At 41.4% G+C, this 19,277-nt stretch overlaps 2 protein-coding genes across 2 annotated transcripts in view; one reads left to right on the top strand and one right to left on the bottom strand.

The window, feature by feature from the left end:
- srp72 (signal recognition particle 72) overlaps positions 1–19,277 on the bottom strand; it is a 236,942-nt gene that overhangs the window by 121,957 nt on the left and 95,708 nt on the right. The window lies entirely within an intron of this gene.
- slc49a3 (solute carrier family 49 member 3) lies at positions 1,982–18,899 on the top strand. Its single transcript, XM_084009673.1, has 10 exons — positions 1,982–2,425; positions 10,280–10,438; positions 12,203–12,425; positions 13,492–13,568; positions 14,115–14,252; positions 15,339–15,455; positions 15,692–15,844; positions 16,209–16,366; positions 17,066–17,169; positions 17,516–18,899. The coding sequence occupies exons 1-10, from the start codon at positions 2,261–2,263 to the stop codon at positions 17,680–17,682; spliced, it is 1,461 nt and encodes a 486-aa protein (XP_083865799.1). The 5' UTR covers positions 1,982–2,260; the 3' UTR covers positions 17,683–18,899.

Here is a 19,277-nt window from a genome sequence, read left to right on the forward strand (position 1 = left end):
GTGTCCTTAATACTTCTAAAATGAAAGAGGTTTGGAAACAACCAGCTTGTTCTCGAGCTTAACGACACAGTTTGCATCTAAAAGGGCTGCCACGCTGTGAGAAACAAGATTCTCTGGTCTGGTGAAACCGAGATTGAACAGCCTGGTCTCAATATGAAACATCATGTGGGAGTGTTTTTCATTGGCAGGGACTGGGAGGGTCGAGGGAAAGCTCAACAGAGGAAAGTGTACAGATGTCTCTAATGAAAACCTGGTCCAGAGGGTTCAGGATCGCAGACTCGTGCGAAGGCTCACCTTCCAGCTGGACAATGCTGGAGTTGGACAACTCTGTCAATGTCCTTACGTGACTCAGCTGAGACAGACTTGAACATAATTAAACATCTTTGGGGAGAAAAATGTCTGTCCACCGATGGTCCCCATCCAACCTGCCCGAGCTTGAGAGGATCTTCAGAGAAGAATGGCAGAAAATCCCTAAATCTAAGTGTGCAAATTACAAAGCTTGAAGCGTATAACAGCCAAGAAAACTGGAGGCTGTAATCGCTGCCTCAAGTGCTTCAAGTACTTAAGTGTCTGAATGCCGTTAATGTGAGATTTCAGTTTTTTCTTTCATATATTTGCAAAATAATTCAAATCCAGTTTTTGCTCAGTTATTTACGGTATTGAGTGTGAATTGATAAGAGGAATAATTAGGCTGCAAAAAAAAATTATGCATCTTTTTTAAATTATTATTTCAGTGCTAACAGTAATGTGAGGATTTTATTGTAATTTTATTGTAGTCATGCGGAATCCATCATGTGATTAATGAGCTTATTTAAATCTCTCATGTTCTTGTGACAAGCCATGTGTCTTTTTTTTGTTATCATATGGTCAATATCATGGTCTGTAACATACAGAAGACAAAAAAGGGACCAGTTTGATAAGAAAACATTAAGTGGTGTCATGATTCAATTGTGATGATTTCACTTTTAGTATCACTTTCATTTCAAAACTAAACACAGATGTGAATGAGATGCTCAAAGGGGTTAAAGAGAGGGAGGAGTGTGTTGTCATGTTCTGCTCAGTGCACTCAGAGAAATTGAAGAAGTGAAGATGTCTCACTCTGTTCCTATTACCAATTACAAGAAAGAAATAACCAGTAGAAAGATTGCTTGATAGTACAAATGTGCAAATAGGCGACAGTGATGCATACTTTAAGCTCAGTTTAGCAGATGTTTTTCATCAGAAACAAGAGTGCATAATTATAACTGTTGGTAATTTATGATCCCTGAGTTACCACACACTACTCACTTTGGGATATAATGCTTTAGGAAGAGTTTTAATTTACAATTGTACTGTATTATAGTATATTATTTATTTAATTTTAGCTGAGTTTGATATAAAAACACAACCAGAAATTGCCTTTATATTGACCTCTATAGGTCAGTGTTTAAGGGCTACACTTACTGAGATACTTGTAAATACTTTGCTTTAGCATTTCCATTTGGTACTGCTTTATAGTGCTATTTCACTGCATTTCAGATGAAAATATTGTACTTTTTGCTCTGAAGAACTACCATTTGTGAAGACCAGAGGAAGCCTAAAATGAAGCATTTCAGACAGTGACTGACTACAGGTATCTTCACTCAGACAGCATGGGAAAAATATTGTTTTGTGTGTTTGTTTGTTTTTTTTAACATCAAGGCATGTTAATATTTTATAGTAGAAACCCCAAATACAAGTAAGACCATGGCAATGGCATATGTCTCATTTTAGTAGCCTATAACTGAGTATTTCTTCCACCTCCTGTATCTTTACTTTATACACACTAATGTCTGCCTCAATAGTGTCATCCTTGACATTTTGTGTGTGTGTGTTATAGTTGTAAACATAAACGTGTATATTCCGGGCCTTTGTTTTAGTGACAGTGATTCATCTTTACAGTAGAAGATCTTTGGCACAGTACGACGACACTCCCGGCGGCGCTCCTCCTGAACCATGAAGGGGTGTGTTTGTCGACTTCTCCGGGCAGTCAAACTGCACCCCGGCGACAATTTGTGGAATATAATGACTTCATAACCCATCACAAGACTACATAATGGATTAACAGCTTGTCTTTTAAAGGACTTTCACTGGGGCTTTTGGTTTTATCGATCCAATGACAGCCAGCAGACGTTAAAGCTACATGCCTCGTATATCTGTACAGTGTTAGCTAACGCTGCTAACGTTAGCTACGGCAACGTTACTCGCTAAACCGGTAAACTTGTCAACACCGTAAATACTAATGGAGAATGGCGACGAAGCCTCCATCACCGCGGTTCAGACGGTTACCGCTGATGTCCCGAGGACACCGAACACTGAACTGGAGAAACTTTTGTTCTTTAAAGTTTATAAGAGGAGGTGGTTAATCCTGCTGGTGGTTTGTCTGTTAAACTGCTCCAATGCAACGGTGAGTTACCGGTACCTCGTGTGTAACGTTTTGGTTCATGTCACCTGACCTAACAAAGCTAACGCGGGACGTAAATGCAGCTCGTGTTCCCCGGAGTTCACTGGTCGATGACATTGGCTTTCATAGCAGATACCAACGTTGTAGCTACTTTGGGTCAATATGCAGTAACCTTTGTTTACCTCAAAAACTCACAGCTTCCATCACAGACATTGTTAAATGCCCCCCCCCAAAAAAAGAATTGGTTGCAAATAAAAACCGTACTTAAAGTCCAAGCAAATATGTAGGATTATTCCAATAGGCTGAACATGCAAAAACACTCAGCAAAGCACAAGTTTCTTCTCATTACTATTCAAATAATCAAGCCACACCGGACATTATGCTCTAGTCCACCAGCATCCCGGTTCATACAGAAACATAACAAATGCTGAGGAGAAAAAAAAAGACATTTTAAAGGGGGCATGTCTGGGGGCATTTACAGTTTAACATTTCTATATATATATATATATATATATATATATATATATATATATATATATATAGCTTTCCTTTAATTGAAGGCTTGTTGTCCTTCATCAAATATGTGAAATTCTTTGAGCTTTTCCTCGAGTTAAATAGCAGAGGTGGTTCTGAACATGGGGTTAGATGACATGTGATGCCTCCTCATGTTTGCTGGAGCTTGCTGAAATTCCCTGGGGGCGTTATCAATGAAAGGCAGAGTGTGCCTGGAGACAAGCGTGCCTGTCCCAGTCAAACCGAGCCCTCTCTCACCTGGTTCCAGCTCCCGTGGGACTCGTCCTCTCTGTGGGAGCTATTGTTTCCTCCTCACAAAGGACGCTCAGCTGGTGGACAGAGTCATTCACAATGTGTCAAGTAACAGCTAGACATCAGTGGTAACCCTATTGGGGGTCCAGGTCAGCTTTTGGTTGTTGTCTTGTAAATTGATTTTGCATTCATTTAGAGAACCGTGTATGTTCGTGTTCATTTATGGCCATGCGGAAAAATGTGTGAAACTGAACACCAGAGAACAGGAAACACCGGATAAATAAAGATAAAACCCTCGAGGGGGAGAAACACCAAGTTAGCTTTACTTCCCATTCAGGTCGCAGTGAGTATTAAAAAAATACGACAGAAAAATAATAAAAGCTGGAATAGGATGTCATGTTTTGATGAAACTATTCCTAATTTGAATTATTAAGCAAATGTTTGACTTTTATTTGGGCAAAGTTATTGTGTTGTTGTTTTGTAACAATAAACACAGATGTATTTGAGAAGTTTGGCTGCATCTTTATTTTGTTAAATAGAAAAAAAGGGTTTTGTAGAACAATATTTTTATATTCCTGACTGTGAGGTAATAAACCAAGTGTGCTGAAACGCCACTTGTTCCCGCAATAACGGCTCCACCTTCACCTTCCATGGGAATTACTTTTCTCGTTAGTTTTAGTAGACAATATACAGTATGACTGGCCAACATATTTGTATCAAAATGCTTTAATATTGACCATTTGTTGCAAAAACATTGATCACAATAATAACTGGTTTATATATAATAAGTGTAATTCAAATGACATTCTAAGCACTTTCACATTTGATATTTAGATTATATAAAAGGGAAGACAGTGAAACTGGAAATGTTATGGCAAAATAAATGCATGTTGTGTTCATTTGAATTGAAGTAACGTGCGTTTCCTTAGGCTGTGGTTGTAAACCATTTGAAGTTGTTGGAGGTGTCTGCAGCTTCTGCATGACACATTGTAGTTTCAGTGCAATATGAAACTCCACCAGGGGAAACTATTAACGTGGTGGTGATGGTTGTGAGGTTGCGAGTTGAGATGCACTACAGTTTGGTAAAAAGCAGACGGGTCTTACAAACGGGCTTTTTCGTCAGGTGGCCCTTTCCTCTGCAAACAGAAACCGCTCTCCAGAATCAGAAAAGGAGGAATGTGTGAAAATGTAAAATCCCAAGCGCTTCACCCTGTAGGAGACAGGACTGGCATTGTGTGTTCAATTCAGCTGACCAGCTTATGTTAACTCAGCTGCATAAATTAGGTTTTCTGTATTGTCCACCAAACAGAGAGTTGAACTGGTGCTGCTTTTGTGGTCTCAGTGTTTGGTTTACAGGTCAGATTAATTCAGTCACTGTGTATTAACCCTACATGCTGCATTTCCCCTAAATACAATTTTGTAGGAGCGTTCCATCGTTTTTCTGACTGGGGATCAGAATGCCTTGTCTTTTCTAAGAAGCAGGTTAATGTCAGTGTTCTTGGCCTTGTTTGTGGTTGCTGTGTGTGACCTGGATGTTGTGATTATTGCAGTCATTTGAACGAGTTTACTTGCACTGCAGTAACACGGTTACTGTTTAGAGACCGAGAACCACGTGTTATACTCTGACAGCACCACGCCCACCAGGGTGGAAAGCAATCGGCGCCACAATATGAAACCAGGAGCTGAAAAGCTAACAAAATACCTGTGGCTAGCTTAAAACATTGGATTTCAGCACGGAAAGGGATTTTTTTAGCACCCTCTGTCTACCAGGTTGCAGTTGATAACTATAATAATAGTTAAAATGATGAAAAAATGTGTTTGCAAGCTAAGATAGTGAGCTAAGGCACTTGCAAACATGATACTGCGTAGCTTTGTGATTTATAGTTGCATACTGTCAAAAGGCTTTAGCTTAACTTACAGAATTATAGTTGGCCTAAAACTGGCTTTTGGACCATATGATTGCTGCACAATTTGCCTTTTTTTTTAACAGTTCAGTGTTAAGCAGTATGATTTTTTTCATTTTTTTTTTATTTAGGCTCCTAGAAGTGTGTTCTTTATTTTAACTTAAGTCTCGGTTTTAGTTAAGTTTAATAATGTTTTCTTTGATTGAAACCAATTTACACCTAAATCCTCCCTAGATTTATTTATTATGAACGAACCCCCCCTGGTAGAAGAAGTATTAAGGTATTTTACTTCAGTAACTGTAGCCACTGTAACGACCCGGACCATTGAGGGAAAAAGATGTAATGTAAAACCAGATGCAAAGTTTCCCCAGAATCTCTTCCAGACCCGGTGGTAACCACCTATGATGGCATATTGGTGCAGTCAGCTTCGGTCAGAGGCGCAACAGACAGACAATGTATATTTCCATTAAATGTTTGCTTGCTCTATATATACAAGACACATTGAACACAAGGAAAGCATGACTTATTTAGCTTGGACATTTATTGAATAAAAATGAGGGAAACCTTGCAGAGGCTCCTGTAGTTTGAAAACTAACCTGGCCCAGAAGTGTTGACTTGTGTCTTGTACACATTTATAAGAAAGACAGTCAGTCAGGAGGGGCACGTCAACTGGGTGCAGACCAGAGAGCCTGTGGCCCTGCTGAGGAAACGATGCAGTTCCCCTTCTGGTGGTGGGGGCGGGAAAGTTTGCCGAAGCAGAGACTTTGGCCCCTGTGGGGGGGCACCCGGCCCGCCTGTCTTCCCAGATAAGTGACAGTGGCTTTGACACACACAGCGAGGTTTAGGGTGAGTGAAGCTTGCTCTAACATTAACACAGGCTCTTTGCACATTGTGGTGTACACAATAAGGTCGTCTAAGTCTGCACTAAAGTTAGTTACAACGGAAAATACAGTGTTCACTGGAAAGTAGCCGTGGCACTGCTGTGGCACTGCACATCCCAAACGCCATCACTGTATCACAAAGGAAGAAAATCTGTTATTTTATATATTAGATCTGAAAAGTAGTAACAATATCTGTGAAGTTCCCTCAAAATGTAGTGAAGTGGAAGTGTTAAGTATGGAGTTTCCTTTCACGTTGTCAGCAGCTTTTCATGAGGGGATTGTCCCTTTCAACCATTTGTCCAGCAGAACGGAGATATCCTGTGAACCTTCAATGGCAGGACGGAGTCTATACTAAGTAGTGTCATGTGCTAAGCAAGTCTTGTGTCTTCCTCTTTGTGCCCAGGTCACATGACGACTGCAAGATACTTCTGGTTACTGAAATAAAACTGTTTGGGGAAAAAAAAAGATAAAACTAAATGGGATGTGTTGCCAGTTAACCTTGAAGTTTTACAATCCAATCAGCTCTTATGTAATATCACATATTAGCATCATCAATATCAGGAATCTTAATGTAACTGTACATGAATAAAAGACTGTAGGAATCCTTTCACTACGACTTTTTTAAAACAACAAATTCAACAATATGAGCAAATAAAACTGTTGTTTTATTTGCTGCATAGATACATAGATTTGCTGCTGTGATAAATACATTTTATCAATTAAATTATCATCTGTGGCAAAAATCAGCTTGCAGCGCTGAACTAAGAGCAAACACAGAAATGTCTGTGTTGGCATTCTAAGACGTACCTTCCCATTTGTCTGAGTTGACATTTTTAAATAATGGCCTGGGTTGTCTCAAACCTTTACTCTGCAGCTTTACACAAGGCTGTTAATCAGGCTTGTATCCTGTCTGGTTTGGTTTCAGGGAAACATCATTTTTAGGAAGGATTTACTGTATACCGATGTATTCCACATTTTCAGTTTTGACTGACTATTTATATTATAAAACTTAAATTTAAATTTGTTGACGTTATCTCAATTGTATGCAGGCTAACTTCGGTCAATATGGACATGCTTACCTCGCTAGATCGGTTAGATTCTCCACATTTCACTCTTCAGTTAATTTTAGGGAAACCATGAGCACCAAAGTGTAATTCAATCAGATTTACCGGCGTGGTCAACAAGAGAAGAAAGCAAGTGGTGACTGACCTTTTTGAAGTCTTTAAGTACCAATTTGTTCCTGGTCATTTCTATTCCTTTTTTCTATAATGAAAGCATTATTAAACTGTTTTTTCATCAACTTGCTGTTAACTGTCTTGGAGTTAGCTCAAATTAATAATTTGTAATTGATATGTTATTCAATAGCTTTATTTAAATACAAGTAATATTCATACTGATCTTACGGTATTTGAAGCATAGACAGATCTGACAGCTAGCTAAATTGTCATCGTTGTTTTTCTTCTTGTAATACCCTTATCTTCATACATTTCTCATTTCTTATAGGCGTTTGAGGCAGGATGCTCATGTGTGTATTAAGAAAGAGCATAAAAGTATTTATTATCCAAAGCTGCATTCCCAAATAATAATAATCAATATGTAATTGTCATAATGACTTTCTACATGACTTTGCTGCTCTGCTCACCCACCTATCCACACTTTCACCTAACAACATAGTACTGGGAGATTTTAACATTCACATGGACAATACCAACAACCCACTCACAAAAGACTTTACTTCCTGCCTCGACAGTTTTGGATTTCATCAGCACACCGATACCCCCACTCACTCGAAGGGTCACATTCTGGATTTAATCTGCTGCTCTGGTGTTCCCCCTTCTGACCTAACTGCAGTCGAACTCCCCATATCTGACCATTTCCTCCTTTCATTTAATGTTAAACTCCCTCTCTCCACCACCAAGCTCCGCCGTCTCATTTCTTTTCGCAACATTAAGGACATTAGCTTAGATTCCCTCTCCTCCAGCATCGACTCCCTCATGGCCACTCACAACTCAGTCTCCCTTGAACAGCTGGTTTCACACTACAACACTGGACTTCAACACATTCTCAACTCCCCCGCTAAAAACCAGATCTGTCTCCTTCTCCCTTTCCGCTCCCTGGTTTACCCCCGAACTTCGACTCATCAAAACTAAAGGACGACAACTCGAGCGGCTATACAGGAAAACTGGACTTCATATTCACAAAGACAATTACAAAAATCACATGTTACATTACAAGAACTGCATTACCCAAACCAAATCAAATTATTACACTGGCATAATCTCTTCCAACAAAGGTAACGCCAAATCACTGTTCTCACTGCTCAAGAATGTCACCCAAGCCCCGGAATCTCTACCATCTCACCTCTGTTCAACTGCTTTCTGTAACTCCATCATGTCATTCCTCAGTCAGAAAATCCAGATGATTCACCAACATCTCAGCTCACAAACCACCCTCAACGTTGTAGCTGAACTTCCTCCTCCTACCCACTCTTTCTCCTCCTTCCAGCTCCCCACCACCCCAGAAATTTCAGATCTTATCCGCAAGTCCAAGCCATCCACCTGTCAGCTCGACCCTCTCCCCACAGTTCTGGTCAAAGCCTGCCTTCCTCCCCTGGTCCCTCTCATCTCCGCCATTATCCACTCTTCTCTCTCCACTGGAACTGTTCCTACATCATTCAAGACTGCTGCAATTACCCCAATTCTGAAAAAACCTGGTGCAGATCCCACAAACTTCAATAACCTCCGTCCAATTTCTAATCTCCCCTTCATTTCCAAGATTCTTGAAAAAACAGTAGCAATTCAACTCCATTCTCATTTATCCAACAACAACCTGTACGAACAGTTCCAGTCTGGTTTCCGCCCTCTCCATAGCACAGAGACTGCACTCATTAAAATAACCAACGACCTCCTCATGGCAGCTGATTCTGGTTTACTCTCCATTCTCATCCTCCTCGACCTCAGTGCAGCCTTCGATACCATCTGTCACACCACCCTCCTCAAGAGACTATCCTCCCTCGGCATCACTCATACTCCTCTAAACTGGTTCAAGTCATATCTCTCCTGCCGCACTCAGTTCATCCAGCTAAAAACCTTCACATCCCAACCTTCCCCTGTCACCTCAGGTGTGCCTCAAGGCTCTGTCCTGGGGCCCCTCCTCTTTATCATTTATCTCCTCCCCCTTGGCAATATCTTCCGTAAACATAACATCACTTTTCACTGCTATGCGGATGACACCCAGCTCTACTTCGCCAGCAAGCCCACTTCCAACCTGCCGCCCTCCTCCCTTACTGACTGCTTAACTGAAATAAAATCCTGGTTCACTTCAAATCTACTAAAACTCAACTCTGACAAAACTGAGATTCTTCTCGTTGGCACACAATCAATACTCTCCAAAACCAACAACTTCCCCCTCACCATTGACAACTGCTCCGTTTCCCCCTCCCCACAGGTTAAGAGTCTGGGTGTCATCCTCGACAGCACACTCTCCAATCTCACATCAATAACATCACCCGGTCTGCTTACTTTCACCTACGCAACATCAACCGCCTCCGCCCCTCCCTTACTCCCCACACCACTGCTATCCTTGTCCATAGTCTCATCACTTCCCGCCTGGATTACTGCAACTCCCTCCTCTCCGGTCTCACCCATAAATCCCTGCACAAACTTCAACTGGTCCAGAATTCAGCTGCCCGTGTCATTACCAGAACCCCCTCCATCCACCACATCACTCCCGTCCTACAGCAGCTGGCTCCCAGTCAAGTCCCGCATTGACTACAAAATCCTCCTGTTAACATTCAAAGCCATTCACAATCTTGCCCCCCCCATATCTTTCCAATCTTCTCCATATTGCCATCCCCTCTCGCACACTCCGTTCATCCTCCTCCATTCTGCTGACTGTCCCCCCAGTCCGTCTTACCACCATGGGGAGCAGAGCTTTCAGCCGCTCTGCTCCCCGGCTCTGGAATTCTCTGCCACCCGAAATAAGGAACATCAGTACATTTTCACATTTCAAGTCCCGACTCAAAACACACCTGTTTAAGATTGCCTTTTCCCTCTAACCGAGCTTCCTGTCCATACTTTACTTTACTCTTGTGTACTTTTGTGGCTTCTTTTTATTTTATTTTATTTTATTACTTCATTTTTATTTTATTCTATTGTGTACTGTACATTGTCTTTTATTTACTGTAAGGTGACCTTGAGTGACAGAAAGGCGCCTATGAAATAAAATGTATTATTATTATTATTATTATATCTCTGTTCCAATTACAGACCACATTTCTGAACAAATCCCTCCATGTGTTTTCCCAGATATGGCTGACGTTTGCACCAGTAGCGGACCAGTCTGCCCAGTATTTGAAAGTCAGCCTGGAGGAAATCAACTGGTTGTCAGTGGTCTACATGGTGGTGGCCATCCCGCTCAGCTTTGTGACCACATGGATGCTGGACACGATCGGGCTGCGGACCACGGTATGAACCTCACAACGCCACAGGGGGCGCTACAAGTGCTTTGCTTGATTCAGTATAACGGACCTGCGTATTGGAATGAGTTGCTACTCGACTGTGTCTTGTGTTAATGGGGACATCTCCGTTTCAGTGTGAGCCAATTCAAACTGTGGGATCTGGGGTTTTATTTTATGACGACAAGCTTTAACTAGGTGGCAAATTATTTAAGGAGTGTGGAGAAACACTCCAGGTCCAGGATCAAAAGATATTCATAGTCTCAAAGATCGTTTGTGTCTGCTGAAAGGCCTCAGATGGATGCAGAGAAAAAGGGTTGGAAATGGAACCAAAACTAATATTCTTTTATGTGAAGATGTGAAACTGGCAAGGAGGTTTTATGGAAAAGGAAACATTGTCTACATGGTGATGACCAGTGCACACAGTTTATTGTTTGAGCATTGTGAATGCACAAAACACCAGTATTTGACTTTAATCGTGAAATTATTTATATGAGATAAATACAGTGACAACATATTAGGACAGAAACAGCATACATTAGATGAACATTATACATTTTTGTAAAATCTGTTTGTAATACTAGAACCGGTGTCATTTTCACAGAAATGTTCTCTCACTGCTTTCCCTGTATTCATTTTAACATTGCACACAAGGGCCGGGGGGGACAATTACACCGCACCAAATCTGGTCTGAAATTACACACTTTAAAGTTGATTTAAATATGAAGCAGTTTTGAAATCCACATGAACCACTCCAGTGCATAGGACATAATTAAATAGAAAAAATGGCACTTTTAAAGCTGGTTCCTTTGTTAGTCTTGTTATTGCCTTCTACCAAAACCGTGGTGAAGAACACCCGGAGCAAACTTCTGCCAGGGGCTGAGTTTTCATTGAAACACATTTATGACTGGTCTGTTAACTGCATGCCAAATGAATCAGCGCACACAAGGCCAGATTGCCCGTGGAATTACCATATGACCGGTTACTGACAAGCAATGTAGCATTTAAATAGCTATGTTGTAAACAGAGTCTGGTGTAACTCATAAAGCATACTGGGCTAACATAACATCACTTCCAGCTAATTTCACAGAGAACAATGAGGGCAAACCTGCATCGCTGATGTGTTTTTAACTGAATAGTCTCCAGTCTTGCTCAGCTAAAAACAGGAAACCATCAAATCCATCAGAAGCTCTCCACTTAAGTTCACCACCGAGCCTGTTTGTAACCGAGAGGCTGCAGACAACGACATTTTCATTTCACTGATTCAAACGACTTAAGCCGTTAAGACCCGTTAAGAGACACTACTGTCTCTGGCCTCGTCCATGGACTCATGCCTGTACAACAACAGGGGGAACACTGTGATAAATATTAGGAAACATCACTGTCAAATATCAAAAGTTAACTTTAAATTGTTGAATTTGATTTGATTGGGAATATGGTGTTGTGGTTGGTGGAAGAATAAGTGTTTAATTGTTTAATTGAAGTGACTCAGACTTTGTAAGAGCTTTTTCCATTTGATGTAAACACTTGGAGTCTAAAAGCTCTTTCCTGGGAAAGTCATCTGCTGCGGGGAAGGATGGGGTGCTATACAGTACATATGTTGTTTAGAGTGAAGAGTTGAATAACTGTAGAAAACACGAGTGAGAGCCACCATGAACAAACTGACAGAGACAAAGCACTCAGAATCTTAAACCAAGGATCCGAGGAAAGAAGGACAAGAGAAGAGCACAATCTTACAGGAATTAACTCATTGACTTTGTCTTTGAGTTTGCAGCTGATTCTGGGAGCCTGGCTGAACATGTTCGGGGCCATGCTGCGCTTCCTCGGGACACAGCAACGCTTGGGCGTGGGATTTGAGGCGGCGTACCCTGCAGCGATGCTGGGCCAGACCCTTGGTGCCCTGGCTCAGCCCCTCATCATTTTCACCCCCGCCAAGCTGGCAGCTCTCTGGTTCCCCGACCACCAGCGTGTCACAGCGAACATGATTTCCTCTATGTGTAAGTGCCTCATTATTACGGAGAGCTGCGTGTGCATTAGCTCAGACGGCTGCCACGGCTTCACTATTATTCTATACTAATGCAGTCACACAACACCCAGGTGTTTCTCTGGGTGTTAATCACACATACTTTAAAAACAGAGCAACGCATCAGCCAAATTATTTATTCAAATCATCATGGTATATCACGTGAAACACCAGGAGGGAGGGGTGCGTGGCACTAATTGCTTTCATTACATGCTTACGGTTTGCAGATTGATTTTGCATGTGCAACGTGGAAACTAGGGCTTTCACAAGCAATCCCAAAACAAGACTCACTGTTATAGCCTATGAAACGCACTCTTTTCTGATTGATACGATGATTGATACGATGGCAGACATCCTTTTATTCATAATGGATGTAGCTCCTGTAGCAGGGTTTGTGCCCACAACAGATCAGTATGGAGACTCACACAGCCCCAGTCTGCTCAGCACGCAGTCAAGCAGTGTGGAGGAGAGACGGAGAGCAAGATGAATATGAATTCAATTTTGAATTCAAACACATCACAGTTCGATCAGTTTACATGATAGTAGTTTTATAGGAGTAGTCCATAAGGTTCAGCTGCACAATATATCATTGTGTATAATTGTGTATAAATGTGTCGATGATTTGAATGTTGTGCTGGTGCTCTTAAAATTTCCAGTAGGAAGCACCAGTGCTTCTAGTGGTAGAAGTCAGTCTGGAGTCCTGTTATATTATTATGTTCTCATCGGGGAAAAGAAGAATCTTCTCGATAATACTTCTACTTTAATTTGGGAAAATATTGTGCACCTATTTAACAATAGATGACCGAAAAAATGATGAATCACTTTCTTTCAGTTCTGCTGTCTTTTTCTTCCTGGAAAACCAAATATATGCATGCTTACATCAGCTAGTACCAACCAGTTCCACTCTGAAAAAAGGCACGGAAGATAGATGTTCTTGAAATGATCGACTTACAGATGAGAACTGGGACGACTGAAACAAGGAAAATCATTGATTCTTAACGGACAGAAACCGGAGTAACACTTCTCTTTTCCCTCCTCAGCTAACCCCGTTGGCATCCTGCTCGCCAGCATCATCTCTCCTATGGTAGCTGAAACATCTGCACAGATCCCACAGCTGGTGAGCTGAACCAAGAGAACGTCTTCCAATCCACTGAGTCTGGTCAGGTTTCACTTTTAGTGTTGTGATGCTGATCAGTAGCTTCAGTAGAACATTTCAAACCGCTTGACAAGCCCTTTTCTCAGGAGTTGGGGGAGACCAAACCAGAGCTAAAATGAGAGGGGATGTTGGATTTACATTCAAATGAATGCTAATGTTGCTACATGTCTAATGGATTTGTAAATATGCAAAAGCAATAACCCTGGATTAAATCTACCTGGGGGCCTTTGTGGCATATAAACCCCTTTCTCCCGCTTGTTTCCTGTCACTATCTATCTTCACGACGAGGAGCCATCCAGTACTGGCAAAACTGTCAACAGCAAAAAAGACATCAGTTGGCCTAGAATCAGAGGATTCCCAGAGGGCATTGTGGGATTAGAGAGAACTGCAGCCGCTGAACTCTATGGCTCTGTGGCACCTCACCTGCTAATGATGATAAATTGACTTTAATTTCAGGTGCTAACATCCATTTATCATCACATTATGTGCGTTTCATCCCTCCACTAGCTGCTTGCCTATGCCGTCCCGGCATGCTTCATCTGTTTCCTAGCAACAGTGGGGATACGGAGCAGCTCACCCCCCACGCCGCCGTCAGCCAGTGCCGAGTCCTCCGCCTCCGAGCCGTTCTTCCAGGGGATCAAACTGGTGAGGATACAAGGAGGGTAGAAAAGAGAAACATGCTGGTCAAATCACCAACTGAGAATCACACTTGACTCTGCATCGGGCAGGTCTGAATCAAGTTGAACGCTGCAATCTGGGATCACAGTGACAAAACCGGGGGAAGAATCACAAGTGAACAGTGTAATCAGGCAAAACATATTTATTTATCAGAGAAAACCCGCTGTGTATGCACACTCTTCTTCAGCAACATTGATTGCAACCATATTTCTAGTGGTGTTTGAAGCAGTGCTTTACTAAGAGCAGTGAAGCTTCCTTAAGTTAAGGAGAATGTTTACCACCTTCTTGTGTGGATGTCCTGCCAGTTCTGATGGTAAATACAGTACATTGAAGCAATACATTCCTCAGATGATGATGTATTAACTTGGAAAGCTGTGTTCTCTTGCTTGTGGAGCCTACATGTACCAGAATGCAATGCGCATGCTTCTGAAGCCCTCACTGGCCGTGTCCTCTTGCATGGCTTATGCAGCCTTGGCCTCTCTCTGCTGCTTTTCTTTGACCGTATATTCTGGCTCAAATACATACAGCTGAAAACACTGTGAAATGTATCCTCATCCATAACTTCCTGTGCACTCATATCTTGAGTGATGGAAACGCAGCTACACTAGTCTATCCAAAGGCTGAGAATAGAAGCTGAACAGCCTGTAGTTCTTCCTCTCCTCCAACTATGTCAACGTCACTTTAAATGACGGTGCTGGGTGCAGCCGCAAACTCAGCTTCCTGGTCCAATATAGCGTGCACTGAGGGATCAATTGACTGCATTTACCATCAACGCTGATTGGACATCCACATAAAAGGTTACTGCTTTGATACCATTACATTTGTACTGTATGTAGCATAGTTTCAGTGAATTTAATAGTGAATTTGTAATATATACTACCCACCCTTGCATTCTACTTTTATTATTTCACAGTTTTATCACTTGATTTACTTATTTTATTTCTGTCCTGTGCATGCTGATATTCAGGTGGCCTTGTTGGATGCTGTTGCTACAGTGACCTTATTTTGCCATGAGGTTTTTCTTCCACGTCCTTGTGTTTGTTTCCTCTGTAGTTAATGACAAACAAAGCCTACCTCATCCTGCTGCTGTGCTTCGGTTCGGGCATCGCTGTTTTCACCTGCATCACCACGTTGCTGGAACAGATCCTCTGTGTGCAAGGATACACTGACGTAAGTACACCAGGAGGATGAGACATCACACGGATTTCATGGGGAAATATGTGAGCAACTGGGGAAATCGGGAATAAAGATGAAATAAATTGATGATTGACTTAATAAATGCACAAATATAGGTATTGACAGTACAGCAATGATCTTAAGAAGCTGATGTAACAAGGTAACAAACTGGTCTCTCACATACTGGATGCAGACTTAGATAGTAAACCTATAACATTTCATTGCTACAGAACTTCGCTGGTATATGTGGCGCTCTCTTCATCGTGTTTGGCATCGTGGGAGCCGCTGCTCTCGGCCTCTACGTCGACAAGACCAAGAAGTTCATCGAAGCCACAAAGATCAACATGAGCTTCACGGCTCTTTCATGCATCGCCTTCGCAGTGGTGAGGACACGAGACAGGAGTAGTCTATAGCTCCAGAGTGTAGTCTCGACCCGCACAATAGGGGGGATGTGCATCATATTACAATAAACAAAAAGGTTGCATTAAATCTCAACGTTAACTATGTTTTCGTGGCTAATAAATTAAGCGTTCCGTATTTAAGAACGTTAAAAGGACACTTTACCCAAAAGCACCTCACGTTTCCAGGAGAGTAACAAAAAATAAAACCCGGATGGAAATGCTTTGATGAACAGGAGTAAATCTGGATCAGTAATACTGAGCAGCCATATGGACACTTGTTTGTTCTATGACATTAATATTATGAATAAAACATAACTAATGTTTTCCTGCCCTCTCCTCCTCTCAGGTGTCTCAGTTGCCGCAGCAGAAAGCCGCCGTGGCCGTGGCCTCATCTCTTCTGGGCTTTTTCGGGTTCTCCATATACCCGGTGTGCGTGGAGCTCTCGGTGGAGTGTTCATACCCCGTTGGAGAAGCCACATCAGCCGGACTCGTCTTCGTATCGGGGTACTACTGTCTGTTGTCTACACAGTATAGCACTGAGGCAGATTGTTATTAAAATAATGTGGAGTATAAACATATTTCTACCCAGATGTGATCCCTGCATGTCTGTATAAGTACAATACACTTTTGAAGAAAATCAGTCATTTGCAGTTAAATGCTGTTTTTTTTTCAGCACGGAAAGTAAAAGTGAAAATTGATAGAAAATGCAAGCTGTTAATATTACCACAGTATAAAAACTCAAAGGGATTTGATGCTGTTTGTGTCACAGATAATATTTTTAAAATCCTGTTTTCATACTCTGATCAGTTCCTGGACTTAATGGTTATACTTTTTAAATACATATTAAAGGCAGAGTAGGCAAAAAAACTAAAAAGCCCCGCCCCCTTCGTTCAGACCTCAAAGCCGTTCCCCCAGAACACTAAACTCTGCTCGAGCTCGGCAGAGTGCAACCAGGAAGTTAGCATTGACAGACAGGCAGGCCGTCCAATTATCTTCTCCAGCCCAACTGTTTTGATTGGACGGGGTTTTACAGTGTTGCCACGGCCACAGATGACATTTTTTAAATTGTTTTATATCAGAGCATTTAATGTTTCATTGCTGTCGGTATGTTACGAGGATTTCAAGTAATATAACAGAAAGTGTTTCTGAATAGAATCACCTACTCAACCTTTAATCACGACTGTTTGTTGTGATCTTTTCCAGACAGATCCAGTCTGTTATCTACATCATCCTCCTTCAGGCTTTAACCAAACGCCTCACAGAGTCTCCTCTGGCAACCTGTGAGGATGTAGTGCTGAGCTGGAGAGGTAGGTCACAGGATGATTTATGGTCCAAGAAATCATCCCGATGAACAATATAATTGTCATTTTTAGACCATTTCAGGCCACTTATATAATTATAATTTAAAGGCAAGTACACCCTTTAAAAGAACTCCTTTTAATTATTAAGAATATACATTTGGAATGTGAAACATATATAAAGGTACTATATAAATAAATACATATCATACGATAAGTAGATGACATAAAAATAGTCAAGGTCCTGCTACAGGAAGATGTAATGAAGCAGCAATATTTACTGCATTTCATGAACACTAACTCTTTTTTTAATGTATCTGAGTTGTATTTAACTGTGGACATCCCGCGCCCACAGTGCCGATGCTGGTGATGGCGGGACTGTTGACTTTCTTCACATGCTGCTTCGTGATCTTCTTCCACACGCCATACCGACGCCTGGAGGCCGAGGAACGAGCCACGTACAGGACCAAAGACACGAACGTCACGACCGTCTCCGAGAACGTTCCCAGTTTGGAGAAGTAAAGGCTGACAACAAGAGGGAGCGAGACAGAGGGCATTATGGGCATTATGGGCGTGATCACACCCACAGTTGGTTTTCTTTGGTATGAAACGGAGTATATTAATTAGTTGGTGTTGGTTTTGGTAACCTCTGATTTAGGTTACATGTTTTTAATCAAGACATTCCTATTCCGGTTGATTCTTTATACGACATTAGGGCCAGACATTTTTGTACGTTGAATTACAATATACATAAATTATACTAGCAGGTAAATGAAATCCTCAGAATATCATGTCATCAACACAAGCAAGGGCTTCAAGCACAAATAATTGTATTTTCCACTTTTTTTTTATTGTTTTCTATCCAGTTTGTTCTAGAAATGCCACTGAGTTGGGAAATAGTTCTCTGAATGGAAGTAAACGCTCAACATTCCCACACTGACCACGTGCTTAAGGTGAATAGTAGAGAAAATGAAGATGAACCAGCTCCTGATAGAACCTGCTCTGGATCAATGCACATTGTTGCTCAGACACCACTTCTGCTTCGGGGTTACGGACTTCTAACACAGCAGGACCTGCAGGTGCATTCAGGTGCAGAGGAGAACCGTGGAGTCTGTTCCACTCAACCTGATCTTTACTGCTGACGTTTTTGGATCACTGAAACTTTTTCTTCCATCAGTCTCACATGGAGCTTCCTGAAATAACTCAAATGTATTGTCACGTTTGTATCTCATCCTGTTGTACTAAAACCACTAGAAAAGATTGTTTACAGACGAACTCTGAACACAACATATGAACTTGTTTGTCTGCAGGTTCTGTGAAAGTTAAACTCATGGACCGGGAACTGAAACCAGACTGTTTCCTGTTTGTCGACTGTGTTGATGAGTAGATGTGCCAAAACAAGATGATACTATTGGCATGTTCTGTGTGACTGGAGTGTTGTGGGAAACTAATTCCTCATAGCAGCAGTGAACCTGGTTGAAAAACAGGTTTGAAGGATCTGAACGTTTCATAGCGACGGTTATGAGTTGTGTGCAATAAAGGGAATACATCCAATGTTGATTCATGGTAGATAGAAGTGACATATATGTTTAACGTCATACTGAATGTTTGTCTTCTAATATTTGTTTTGTATTTTCCAATGGGTTAAAGATTTAAGAAACTCGAACCTCGAGTGTTTTGATTGAGATTTTATCCCCTGAAAGATACCAGATGTGTAAATATCAGCACTTATTCCTTCTCACCTGAGTTTGTTTCTGACAACCACGCCTGTTTTCATGCCTTAAAATGCCAATACTTTTCCAAGACATTTGTCTTTTTGAAGCACATTTTCATGACCATACATTCTCTGGCTATACATGAATAATTACATTTAGCACACATGATCTAACCAAACATGTTTCTCCTTTGACCTGAACCGAAACCAACAGAATTTACTCTTTTATAGGCTACGGGTAATAACAGTGTTAGCAAATTTACATGACTTTTCTAAAAATGTCTGGGAATTGTTATTTTCAAATTAAATACTTTTCCAAGGTTTTCCGTGATCATACGAACCAAGTTCTGAAAAAACCACCCATCATAGCAGCAGCTCAGGAGATCTTTTTCACAGCATGTGA

This window comes from Eutrigla gurnardus (assembly GCF_963514095.1).
Source record: "Eutrigla gurnardus genome assembly, chromosome: 5".
Taxonomy (NCBI): Eukaryota; Metazoa; Chordata; class Actinopteri; order Perciformes; family Triglidae; genus Eutrigla; species Eutrigla gurnardus.

Excerpts from the sequence above, each read along its gene's own strand:
- slc49a3 (XM_084009673.1), top strand. The coding sequence starts at position 2,261 with ATGGAGAATGGCGACGAAGCCTCCATCACCGCGGTTCAGACGGTTACC. Across the intron at positions 12,426-13,491 it reads GAACATGATTTCCTCTATGT|CTAACCCCGTTGGCATCCTG; the intron begins GTAAGTGCCTCA and ends TTCCCTCCTCAG. Across the intron at positions 16,367-17,065 it reads GGACTCGTCTTCGTATCGGG|ACAGATCCAGTCTGTTATCT; the intron begins GTACTACTGTCT and ends GATCTTTTCCAG.